At 48.1% G+C, this 13666-nt stretch overlaps 2 protein-coding genes across 2 annotated transcripts; both read left to right on the top strand.

The window, feature by feature from the left end:
• Nucleotides 1-949: 949 nt before the first annotated feature.
• On the top strand, nucleotides 950-2401 carry FIESC28_06842 (uncharacterized protein; the record flags this gene model as incomplete). Its single annotated transcript, XM_031160984.1, has 1 exon — nucleotides 950-2401. The coding sequence occupies one exon, from the start codon at nucleotides 950-952 to the stop codon at nucleotides 2399-2401; it is 1452 nt and encodes a 483-aa protein (XP_031014964.1).
• Nucleotides 2402-3499: 1098 nt separating this feature from the next.
• FIESC28_06841 (uncharacterized protein) lies at nucleotides 3500-5626 on the top strand (the record flags this gene model as incomplete). The annotated part of the gene is made up of 3 exons (XM_031160983.1): nucleotides 3500-3713; nucleotides 3788-4469; nucleotides 4522-5626. 3 exons carry the CDS (start codon nucleotides 3500-3502, stop codon nucleotides 5624-5626), a joined length of 2001 nt encoding a protein of 666 aa, XP_031014963.1.
• Nucleotides 5627-13666: the final 8040 nt, after the last annotated feature.

Raw genomic sequence — 13666 nt, 5'->3', positions numbered from 1 at the left:
GCTGGATTATTCCTTATTACCTTATGGAGTACATGACGACGGAAGACAGATGCAGTGCTAGTCCTGACCAGGGCTAGTGCTTCTTGGTGTAAGTCCCCATGGAGGCTTTCACAAAAAGGTTCTGATATGCGCAGGAAATACCCCTTCAAATAGAGGCAACTATTACAAAGGATATGAATGGAGGTGAATCTTTAGTTTGGTGGTAAGATCAATCTGCTGGTTGAGAAATAAAAAGACCGCCACTGTATTGCCGCAAAACCCATAACATTAGACCAATTGGGCTTGGGATGTCTGAGAGGAAGATAGGTAAGGATGAATCTACAGAATATCAAGAAGTTCAGTTGTCTCTGTTCAGTGAAGTTCATATGCGAAAAGAACATAGCACTTCTCTCTCGACGCAAGAGAAGTGAAGTTCATATTGGATATAGCCACTTGTTTACGTCCAGGCTGCCGGCTCTTGACGCTAAAGTTTAACGATTTGATACCTGTAATTGGTCTTTGCGCCCTGACAGAGTCGGCAACTTGCCTCAGGCTGCTATTCAATGCCTAAGAATGGACGGTTGAGTCAATTCATTGGCTTAATCCGGTTAACTAACTGGCTGCTGCCCGATTGAAGTGCGGAGAGCGACCCACTTCCATGGATTATCTCCCGCTTTTTAGAGGCAGGACTAGGGCGAGCACCTGCCTGAAAGATCACTCTCTCGTTCAACAAACTGTCCACAATGAACCGTCAGTTGCAGGGGTCCATCTCACTTTGCGGGGGAAGGTGATTACGTAGCAGCATAGGTGCCGTCTCTTGTTCTCTTTCTTCGATAACAAACAATCCTTCTTCTTCTATTCACATTTCTTCAAGTCGCGACTCGGCGCTTGTCGTCCTTCTGGGCCACATCATCTCCAACATTGCCCACCACAATCACTCCCACTACTGCAGTGCAGTGTGTTCGCTAAGATGGGTCTTAGGAAGAACCCTCGCTTTCTCAAAGGAATGGCCAAGATGGTCGAACAGGCCAAGTCTCCCAAAATGTTTCGCTTTAGAATCGACGAGGAGGGGTTGGAATATTACGTTACCAACAAGTGGCCGACGTCGCCGAAACCCCCACCCGAACGCGAATACTTCCAGATCAACGACCTTTTGCTTGATCTTGACGATGTCACTAGCCAGCATGTTCGGCCGGTTACAGAAGAGGATGATGCACAGGCGCTTAGAGTGTGGTCCCGAAATCCGAAGAAGAAGGACATCCGAAGCGATCTTTACCAGCTACAGCAGACGTTGTATGAGACGCGGTCAAAAACATTTGAAGCATACTCGAACCCTTTGAGTTCCTGGCGACTCGGGATCTACGATGTCTTTTCCGCGGCTCTCCAAGCTCCCCCACCAAATGCTCCACTGATGGTCCCGCAAGGATCCATTCAATCTGCGACTACCGAGACACGACCCAGCCTGCTCCACCAACTATGTTTGAAGAACGGCATTGAAGAACAAGCATTGAAGGACGATTCAGTGCTTCTAGAGCGATTTCAGTCACGAATAAATACGTTCAGATCCGACCAAATGGCTCAGGTTTCTGCAACTCAGCTCTCAAAGGCGTTAGGAAGCCAGGACTCGCTCGAAGGCCTTCGCAGGCTGATATCACAATACTTATCGCGTGACCCTAGTGGCATCGCTTTCCATCCGACACCTAACACTCAACAAGGATCACAACCAGATCTCTCTTTGACTATCCGGGATTCGTGCGAGCGTTTTTGGCAACAAAACGTTCAAGAGAGCCCACGTGACCTCTTAACTTTTCTAGGTAATCTTAGTGAAAGATTATCGGCGAGGGAAGAGCATATGGGCGGGGCCTTGTGTGGCCTTGGACTGAAGCTCTCAGCGGAAGTGTACAATCCCGTGATTTCCACTAAATACTTCAATATGGGCTCTGAGATCGATCACTGGAGATCCAACGATCAAGGTCTAACAGACATCCTTTACCTATTGGGGACTTACTTGCGCCATTTCATCTCAAATCCTGAATCTCACGGTCTAAATGGGAAAAGCCGGACAAGTCTTTTGGAGCTACTAATTGGCTCAGAATACACAGCAACTCAGACTATTCGATCGGTAATCCTCGAATATCTGCAGGATAAACATCGAACGGATATGTTGCCAACAGCTTCAAACGCATATGCAGCCTACGTAGTCCTGCTCGGTCACTTGGGAGCGGCCGCTGCGCTCAAGCACGAAATGCAGTTATGTGGCGCTGGAGAAATTGAAGGATTAAGAGGCAATATGGACTTGGGAGATTCAGAACACCAGCCAGATGCGGTCGTTGCTGAGGCGTTCCAGGCTGCAGTAGACCTCTTGGCTGTGCCTCCAAACCAAGCTGCAGATTCGGCGAGTCTCAATGTCGCTACTGGATAATGCTAGATCTGAAGGATACAAGATAATGGTTGGATGGGAACTTCCGTCCAGAGTCGGAGCTTTCAAGCTCCATGATGATGGATAGATGGGATCCGGCTTGTGCCTCAGTAGGAGTCTTGATAATATGCACCGATGACTCGTTGGGGTGAGACGGAGGCAGGGGAAGCAGAAATGTAGGCCAATGAGGGATAGTGGTGGAACCACGATAATGGATGACTACTGATACCGAGCTGACGGGTCGGTTCGATATGCTTATTATCAGCCCATGACAGCCCCGCCTGAAACAAATTCGTCTTGAATATATCGGGGAACGTCTGGGAGACGATCGTCTTTGACCTTAATCTGGGTAGATCAGAAACCTAGGGAGCTTCAGAGAGGTGGATGCCAACCCGTTCAGCCCTGCAAGCTCGGTCGATTTGAGTTTATTCTACCTCGAGTGTCTAAGCTGAAATCCAAGCCCGTATGGCGATTGGAGATTTCTCATTCTGACTTCCCTAGCTGCGTTCGGATCCCTGGTCTGCGCGAATCATGATCAGCATGGGCTGGACTAGCAACGCCCGCTGGTGGCACCAGTAGTTTGGGCGCACCCGTCGTCTCACCACAATTGACCAGCTGGCCACCAGGAACGCCAAACTCCTGAGCGTTGACTGGTGTTTCGAGTTCAAGGTCCTCTCTTTATCCGCTGTAGGTGCAGTCCTTGACGCCGTGGAGTCGTTTTGGGCGTCGGGCTGGAGAGTCTAGACAATCTAGACCTCGCAACAAGGTCAGCCCCGGATATCGTCTCAGCCACTCCACTCTTCATCTACCGTCACGCTTATTTGGTAGTAGAAAGAAAAACAGGAGATTGCTTGGTAGCATTTCTCACCGCAATGGGTCTGAGCATTTCTGCCCCCCAGCGGATACCTCCTAGCCCCTGCTCATGATCAACATGCGTTGTAGTCTTTCTTATCCAGCGGCGCAGGGCTGCCTGGCTTTTCTCTCTTTCCATCACTCACACATACGGCCATTCTTCTAACAACGAAGATTGTTCGTGCCTGCGGTCTGTAATTGATAATCAGGCCCGGAGAGCATGTGTGCAGCATCACGGTTGCAGCCATGATGTGGATCTCAATCTCTCCAGCAAGCCAATTTCGCCAGGACCTGGTGGTTCTATCCTTATTACTGTTTTTCGTCAATTTCACAGTTCAACAACGGGATCCTATATCGAATTATTGCCGGAGATGGGGCCATCAAAGTGCAGTTGTCGACGACAAGCTATACATCGGCGGAGGACTGGTTACCTATGATGGAGGATCATCACAGAATGTGTCCAGTACGTGAAGAGTCTTGGCGTGGATTGTTTTCGTGACCATAACACTGAATATTTGTTAACAAGCGTGTTTCCAGATCCTTACTTTATCTACCATGATTTGAGTAGTGTCACCAGTTCAGGCATGCCACAGCCATACGCGAATTTGAGTAAGAACTCGACTGTGCCAGATGTTAGTGGTGGGGTATTTTGGCCCGATACGGTCAACAAGAAGATATATCTTTTCGGGGGCGAATATAATGGTATCCCGCCTTGGGACTTTGATCTATACGCCTACGACATTATCAACGATGAATGGGACAACCTCGGGGTTTCCAGGACCGACAACATCATCGGACTCAGCTATGGCGCTGGTGTCTCTATTCCAGATCGTGGAGAGGCTTACTACTATGGTGGATGGATGAACAATGCGACAGTTCCGGATTGGGGCGACGCTCCTCAGATACCAACGTCTTATCTGCTGCGATATGAGATGGATACGAACAATTGGTCCAACGACACCGGTCCCGATAACACAGGTCGTGCAGAAGGCGTGATGGTCCACATCCCAGCCGGAGATGGTGGAATGCTTGTCTACTTTGGAGGAATCCGTGCCACCGACGATGGCGGCTGGGAAGGTCAGCCGATGGATCAGATTATCTTATATGATGTTCTGAGTGGTAAGAGCTATTTCCAAAATGCAACAGGCGATGTTCCAGAGTCACGTCGACGATTCTGTGCAGGTGCTACGTGGGTGGAGGACCAGTCTTCCTACAACATGTGAGTTCATCTACTTTGGATGAAAGAGAGACCTTCTGACATGAATGTTTAGTTACCTTTATGGAGGCGCTGGTGAAGAGGAAGGAAGCCTTGGATTCGACGACATTTATATCTTGACACTGCCCACCTTTACTTGGATCAAAATGTACCCCGACGGCAATAGTACTGGCAGCTATCCTCATCATAGCTTCAGCTGCAACGTGGTAAACGACGCCCAGATGTTTATTCATGGAGGTTTCTTCCCTCTCAACGACGACTGCGACGTTCCCGATCAATGGGGTCTACACGACATGTCCTTGGGCAGACAAAACAAGGATAAAGCTCCGTGGATGCTGTACGATCCTGATTTGACCACATATGCCGTCCCGACAGATATTATCTCCGTTGTAGGAGGAAACTCAAAGGGTGGTGCTACCAAAACAGCACCATCGGGTGGTTTTGACCACCGAGATCTCACAGCCCTCATGACACGAACAGCTTCAGCAGGAACTCGAACGGCAACACGAAATGTATCGGGCGCGACTGCAACAGGGGATTCTGATTCGGATAACAAACTGCCCACCGGCGCCATAGTGGGTATTGCAGTCGGAGGAGCAGTTGTCCTTCTAGGTGTGCTTTTGGCTGGTTTCTGCCTCATACGAAGACGTCGAGCTCGACGGGAACGAGTTGGATCCCAACAACCAATGGCCCAGCCTTACGATTATCACCACCCTGCTCACCCATCTATCGCCTCGAACCAGTACTCGCCTGGTCCCTGGAGCCCACAATCAGCAAGCTTCAATCCTTCAAGCCCAACTGGATTGACTATGCAGCAGACTGCTCAGTCTTATACGGGACCGCCAGTTGAACTTCCATCAGGAGGCCCCGAGGACACTTCACGTGATTCTCCATATGCACAACCGGGCTCAGCAGTTGAGCCAAAGTACGATGCACAGGGCAATCTTTGGATTCCCCAAGTGAGTACTGTACAAATCCCGGACCAAAATCATTCTCCGGGAAGCCCTCCCTACTACGAAGGGACGATGGGCTCTAATTCATCCAAGAACGGGACAGGATATTTTACATCAGATACTCCCCAGCCCCAGGAACTTGCGACAGAAAGACGCACCTCCTATGTTCCAGGGCAGCCAGTCCACCAGACATATTACCACCCATAAATGCCCTGGCATACAATCATTTTCTCTCATTAGGCCTGTTAGTTCAGGGTTGACGTTTTAGCTTTTCTTTTAATATCGGTATCATGAGGAAGGGGTTTACGGAGTACTTGGGATGGGAACAAACTTCACACGGGCAAGCGGGATATTTCAAGGGATACCAACTTCTATAATCATGGCTCATATTCACTCCCTTTTGAGCCAGTATTTTATCAACTATGATATCGTCCACCGCGGACTCTTGTCTTGCTTCGAGCATGGCTTCGTTATGGCAGGGTATAAGAGTCCAGGCATCAGACGAACAAAAGTTTACGAATATTAAACCAACATTGTGCTGGACACTTCAAATAATGTGTTTCGTGCTCACCAGTGACTTGTTTGTTGTATTATCTCTGAAGCCTGTGAATCCTATACTGCAAAGAATTCCGGTCGACGTAGTTATCCATTCGCCGTAGTTACGTCCGACATACGGTCCGAAGGACAACGAGAGCTTTCAACACGATACGAATTTATGGTAGCAAAGTTGCATGGAAGTTTACTTACGTTCAGATTCAAGCAAGGAGAATCAGGCAGAACTGCAGCTGCATAGTTCGGTAGCCCCATACTTACAATCGCCGCGGTTTCTCTTCTGCGACTTACCCTGCGTTGATTGTTCGTAGTTCTCTACCTTTTTCTGTTCCAAACTTCACGTAAACACCCCTAGCTGAAAATTCGAACCAAGTCTTGAGTGTCTCCCAATTCCATATAATGGCGGTGTGGTGTCATATGAGATCATCTTCATCATGATATCCCGTCATTCAAGCCATAAGGCATTCCATCGTACAGAAACTACCGATGATTGACACTTATTAGGCCATCCAAGTATTTCCTCAGTTTACTGAGCTCACCGTAACTCAACATCAAAGTTCGGTTCCCGAGCTAGTGAAGCTGCATGTTCCAATTGACGCGCATAAAGTCTGAGCATGTGCCCATAAAGTGACGAGGAGGCTTTCTTTTCCGGATGAAAAGATGCAATTAAAGAGAAAGAACACCTGAGTCATTCTGCAACTTACATGAAGGAGAGATCGAGATCTATGGTTATAGTTATAGAATAGGTGGTTTACCTAGTCTTGGTTCACCGCTTCATTAGCAACGTTCTATACCAAGGCAATTGCCGCTCTAACAAGCTAATTCTTTTGTGCATGATGCGCCGGCATTCTCTGGTCAAATTAGCAGTGGATGTTGTACATGAACTTTATTAGAGTATATTGTTATTAGGACGGAAATTCGGAACTAGAAAAAAAAGTTCATCTTTTCAAGACCATAGTCAGGGTCTTTTGATGGATCAACGGGCTGACACTAATGTTACAAGCCCTCGAGATTTGGACGCTATATCGACTTAGCTTTCGTCCAGAAACTAATTATGTGGATTTTTTCGATATTTTGCCTGAGCAGCGGATACTGAGTCAAGGTTAAGATGGAGTCGATGGCGGGCGTTACGGGAGATGTCGTGACACTATACAGATGGCATGGCTTCATTTAATGAACTAATTACGAGGTGGCCGGTTGTACTACGGAAACAGTCTAAACTATGAGACCCTTATTTGGATCGGATCAAGACTGACTGACTCAAAGTTTGGATCGTCTTTGTCTATGCAGCTCTCAAATTGTGTCATGAAATCGCGACATGAAGGACTAGAATTACTCGGGCTCCTCATCGGCAGTTGAGTACGGGCACTTGCTCGAATGCAATCGGTTTGACATTTGACACAATTAGTCCCTTGACGACTTGCGCAATGGTAAGTCTTATGGCGTCGATCCTCTAGCACTTGTTAATCTGATGAGGACCTCTGCCAACCCTCTAGTCTATGGGAGTTGAGGCCTCACCGGTTAATAGTTAACTACGTACTCCTGGAGGCTGAAGCAGCCACATACAAACGACATTGTGGCGTGATATGGCATGACATGACATGATAACGCGTACTGTTCTTATTCAGGGTTCCAGGAATGAAGATTGATGATGCCGTTTGACCGAAGATGCGTAGATCAGGATCTACCTCAACTGCCGAATCTCAAGATATTGGCTGCAACGTGGTCTGTGTTGTACTGTACGTAGGCAGTCCTCGGTGCAAGACCGAGATGAAATGACGATAGACTGAAGTACTGATCAACCTTGAAGATCCCGAGTATAGTCTCTAGTCTGCAACAGAAGGACCATGGAATAGTGTTATCTATTGGTTGGATTTATTCTGGGTTTCGTGGCGCGTGCTCACATTTTGGTCCCTTGATCGCCGAGTATGTAAGTGAGCGTGGGGTAGTGTAGTCTAAGACAGTAGCTATCGGGAACTTGTTGGTGTAGAGGAGCATCATTACTTTACTGAATATAGCGACTTTATCATTCCTCACCCACATGTTTGAGGTTGAGGTAGACAAGATGGCTGGCTGACTTGATTAGGCATGCAACGAGGGAGCAGCGAGACCCAGATAAGCGATCACGAGGATGTTCACATGAGGGGAAGTGGTATAGAGCATGTAACCAAGGAAGATGGAGGATGGGGGTGGTTAGATAAAGACCATCACTAGGTATCGAACGCAAGATAAGGACTGTAGCTGATAGTGATAGCGATAAGACTTTACCCGAAGATAGAGGTTTTGCTCCATCAATCAACAACTCCTTGATGATCTGTTATGCTTCACTTAGAAGCAGGCGTATATATTAGGCTCATTTCAAGAAACAATCAGACGGGAATACACCCAACAATCTACAAACTCTTGGTATGACGACGATTATAACGCTACGTCTCAGATGTGGGTGTCCTAACCCTCAGCAAATGATCCTTCTCGGAAGCAGAACCTCTTGTGTCTTAGAGTCGCATTGGTGGACAAAAGGTGTGAGGCGATTCGTAACGTGCATCAACATGGAAGGAATATCAAAGCATAGAGCCGCAAATGGCGGCTTCTGTCGAGTTGATGTTTGCATGTATCCGAACGGATGAAGTCGACCGCCAATAGCAGACACAAACATCAGGCGAGAATATCTGCATGGAATGTCATTGCTGCAATAACACAAAAGAGATTGACTCGGACACCACACGAAACATTAGAGGACGGACAGACGCTGTTTACATACTGACGAAATGTAGTCATTTCTGAATATTGGCTATACAATGCTGATCTTGGGTTTCTTACATTCTTGGCGGATAAAAACATGTCCGCCACTTCTTCTCGATAATGATATGCCAATATCTGACTGACTTATCTCACTGCCTCGGTTCAAAGATAGCAGACCCCATATATTCAGAAGAGAATGAATGTCTTGTCGGCCGACGAGAATTAGGGTTTTCATATTAACCCAACCAGAAATACCTATCTGATAAAGAGAAAAGCCTTGACCAACGTCAAAATACCATGTAAAAGCTGGGCAAAGGCCGGGCCGGTCCAGGTCTCGACTGAAGTCGGTACCCCAGGCCTGCTGTCAGCTCAGAGTTCAAATTGGGAAAGAAGGTGAGGCCCCTAACTCTACACGGTAGTTGATCTCCGTTAGTTAGCTGAAAAGAACGAATCCTAAGTGCTGTAACTGTACTTCCCCATCTTTACGGACTCGTGGTATCCATTCGGAGTTGTAAGGCTTGACTGATTGATGTCAGATTAAGAAAGATTTTTTTTTTTTTTTTTACTTGGTCTTGCGCCGAAGTTATCCGCCCGCCTTCTTCCGTCTCAATCTAATTAAGCGAATTCCTAGCCAGCGGCGTGGGAGAACGACTGGCCCGTGGTGTTGTTGGTTGAAGAGACCTTGTCCTTAGACTTATACAGGGATCATGGATGAAGACAAGGTGAGACTGCGGCTCATTCGAGAACGTGAACAACAGACAAGACAAGACAAGACAATGAAAATTCTTTCTCTTTCACCTCAACCTTGACCTTGACAGCCCAAGGGGCGACTAAGACGACTCCGCAACAACTCAAGGGTCAATGTCAATGCTTGCTGGCGAGCCTCAAGTGGAACCGGCTTCTCTTCTTTGACTCAAGTCTCTTTACCTTGAAGGTGAAAAAAATTGAGCCCAAGAGGGTCCCTCGTTTAAGATAGCGAGACAGCGGAACTGTCAACCGAGATAGAGAAGCGCTTGGTCACTACAGCGCGGCAGTGTTCCTACTCTAACCTAATGCACAGGCTTGAGGCCCCGGATGGAGTATTATGGTCAACCCTTGTGGACATTGTATGCGACCTCTACAGAGTACAGGTACAGACCTTTGTGGTTACAGTTTCTGATATAATACTGTAGTGAGCATCTAAGCTTGAATCAGAATCCACTGCATTGCACATTACGTTTCATAGGTTCTCCCCAAAACTGATAGCCATTTTCTCGACGGGCGTCAAATTTGACTGAGAGAAAAACAATTCCTTATCATGCCATCCCATCCCCCAGTCAGACCGGATTGGCGGAGAGCGGAGGATGGAAGGCGGAAAAGCATCAAAAACGGAGCCGGCAAACGGAAGCATTTTCCTAGGTCAAGACGAAACGCACGATGTAAGGTCAATGGAGCCCCCAGACATGCTGGCATTCAAGTTTCCCCCACAGTCATACAAAGTACCCTAGTCCATCTCCATAGTCTAGGTAGTCTAGTGTATCCCATGCACTGGATACTGTATGTACTCGCTTCCGTTCCGAGAATTTTGATGTGTAGGGCAAGGCAAGTCTCTGATCATGTTTCAATGCGGCGGTCAAGATGCATCGTATCAATGTAACAGAATGTCCACGCGTATTGGACCACGAGGTCGTCCTCGCTTTGCCCAGACAAGGTGAGGCAAATGGACCCAGTCGATCAACGGGAATAGAAAATGGAGTCTTCCAAAGTGTCAAGAAAGTTCCATAGCACGTCAAATTAATTGTCAAGTTAGCCCCACTACCTGACTCAGCTGAATCGCTCATACCCCCAGATACTGGGACAGAACAGTACAAGTGATGCCCAGATACCGCAACTATGGCTCTGGTACCTGTAGTCAAAAGCAGCCCAGACCAAGAACCCCCGCAGACTAAACCAATTCCCAACTTCTCCATCCCGGGGAACCAGCTTGCAATACGAAAACACTTTACCTATCTTGTGGGAAGGTCCTCAGTTTTGTCAGTTAAAGAGGGGGATTTATGGGTAGCCGATGGCGGAGGCGGAGAGTCAAGACCCTTCCTTAGCCTTGGCCTTTACCATGGGATAAAGATGATGGATGATACAGAAACAAACGATATTATTATCAGGAGCGGGGTTACGGCATCCGACTCGGTCATCTCAGAGCATAAATGAATACACATCAACAGTACGACTTCAATGTCGTCTTTTTATGTAAGTTGTTTATGCGTTTCATGTGCAATGATGTAACCCTTGGTCGATACTGTAGAACAAATCGAACAAATCGACACATGTTCCCTAAAACTTTACAGCACTCCTATTCCTCAGGACTGGTAACTTTCGGCATTATTCTGATACTAACAACTCAAATGGTGGTGGGCTCCGTTACGTTAGGTCAGTATAGTACTAGCTAACCATCACGGAACTTCCCTGTTGTCTGATACAATCCTCCAACATTCATCAATAAACCGTTGAGAACTACGTAATCAGTTATGTGTCACGAAACAATCCAAGCGCTCCATTTATTTGCCATGGTATCTCACAAGGTTTGGTTGACCACATGGTGAGGCTGATAGGTTGCCTCTTGCAGGACTCTTTGGTGCTTGCTCGGGGACTTTTTCCTAACCCTTCGCGTGCATCAGTCATTGGACGTCAAAGCAAGAACTGCAGATCATTCAAGATGTCCGTTCTGTAGCCAGAAACTCGAGCCCATCCTTGGCTTAGCGGCCTTGTTCCCGCACACACAAGATGTGCCGGGCCGCGAAGCTTTCGGAAGAATGACATCGAATAGTCCAGGGTACGTAATGTACGAATACGTAGAACTGGTTAATAGCAAGACCGAGAGCGTTTCTGTGGTTGCGTAATGTGTGAGTCGACGTCAACAATACACGCATCGCAACGACGAAACGTGCTTTGTATGGTGGATGAGACGAGCTTTATCGTTAGTAGGTACATAATCCATTTGAGCGAGTTTAGTGCTTCTAGTGGCTATCGTAGGCTGTGCCTGGCTCTGGCTCCGGCGCTGCACCAGAAGAAGCGGGGAATAACCCCCATCATGGAAGGGAAGTTGATTCCAGGAAAGGCAAGTGCAGGTGAACAGACACCCCCCCATCTTTAGGTAGGTTCCTTCCACTGATTTAATTGACTTAAGTCTTTTTACTGGTTTTCAGGTCCATTTCTCAGTAGGAAGGCACTTGGGGCATGACATGGCGACGGCGGCCCCTTCTACTCCTGCATTGCATCGTCGCCGTGAACTATTGTACTGTAGACTGCAGTCGCGTATTGATCATTGTCACCTGCCCACCATCATACTTCCTTCACTCTGCCTAGCAACGGAACAAAACCACCATGATCATCAAGTCTAAGCGTGGTGAGCGAAAGCCCACTCCACTCTTTCACCTGAACCCTTGAACCCTTGGAAGAGTTGGAGTCCCTTTTTGGTCGCGCCAAGCTACACATACACCCCCCTCTTTACAGCAGTGTCACCCTTCAGTGGTATCCACCCCCGGCCGGCTTCACATCTCCAGCGCAAGTCCCTGTGCTTCGTTCGCTGTATGTATGGAATATCGTGCCTGGCATCGCCCATCCCTCCATGATCCAATGCAACTTAGCGCCGATTGGGATGAGGACAGTTAGTATGCAGCATATGTGAGCTATCGGTGTTTTGCTCTATCTACACTATTCGCTAACGTGATGCCACGGCGCAGCAGGACTCCATGCCTTCTTTATTTAGGACTCGAGCTGCGGCATGGCTTCTCGACGGTTGCGATGACGAGATATGTCTGGCCGTTCCCTCACAGGCGACGCAACGCAACGCAACGCTACCAGTTGCCGCTCTTGCGCTAGATACGCTACAATGGTGAATAGCCTACGGACGCTGCACTTATGTCGGTCGATTATTGCCAATGCACATCGATATGTCCCTGGTTCGCACCTGATAATGTAACCCCAATGCCGTTCCCGCATCAGATGGCCAGTGACAGTGTTCCCGCAGATGGATGGATGGATGGATGTTTATCTAAGGCAACTGCCTAAGCACTGGAATCAGATACAAGAGACCTCGCTTCCCCAGGACTGCCCATATCAAACGTGGCCAGTTCGTGGTTACCCATTTCACCCCAACATATCTACCTGTTGAATCTGAACGTACCACCGGTTACTATAATCTGACCAAGACTGCCCTTCAACAGGTTGGTCAGCACCAATCTATCTATATACTGTACACAGCTCTCTTCCTCTCTTCTCCGCATTCTTACTCGTTGCTTCCGGTCACAACTATCACGTCTACTGATAGTGTGACAACGTCTGCGGATATTGTATCAGTCAGCCTGAGACAGTCTCTGCATCAACCGACACCTTTGCTGAATACGCTTGCTTGCGCTCTGCCTCACAACGTACGCATACGTCCAGACCACTCGAGTCCAACAAGTCATCAGAGGGTCCCGGAATACAAGGGCTTTGATATCCGGCATCCTGACGAACCCATAATTGCAGTCTTTCGGCCTGTTGCTGGAACCGTTTGCTTGTCGGTGTCGGTCAGTCCCTGTCTTTTGTCACTAGTAAGGTATACGACGGGGTACCCTGAGAGGATCCTCTATCCGTCCTGCCTTAATCCCAGTTGCTCTGCCCTGCCCTGTGCTGTCGCGCAATCCGATAGTCGCAACTCGCAAAGTTGATAGCGGCGGGCCATTGGTTCACTCACTGCGGGCGCTGTATCTCCGCTTTCGGCTTCTCACTCACTCACCTTTTCGATCACGACAACCAAGGCCCGAGTCACCAGGTGCCTCCAACCCAGTACTTAAGACTCGCGTGCCCCGACTTCGCCCGTTCGCAAGTTATCAGCATTGTTTCAACCTGCCTGTCTAGTCGGTCTCGTCAGATACTCAACACGTTCGCTCGAGGAAAACATCAACGGCACCATCTGTCACTATTGCTCTTTTC

The sequence above is a fragment of the Fusarium coffeatum genome (assembly GCF_003316985.1).
Source record: "Fusarium coffeatum strain FIESC_28 chromosome Unknown BRIP53273_contig_146, whole genome shotgun sequence".
NCBI classification, from domain to species: Eukaryota; Fungi; Ascomycota; class Sordariomycetes; order Hypocreales; family Nectriaceae; genus Fusarium; species Fusarium coffeatum.
Note: the sequence above shows the minus strand (reverse complement) of the source record. Positions and strands in the feature narration are given on the sequence as shown.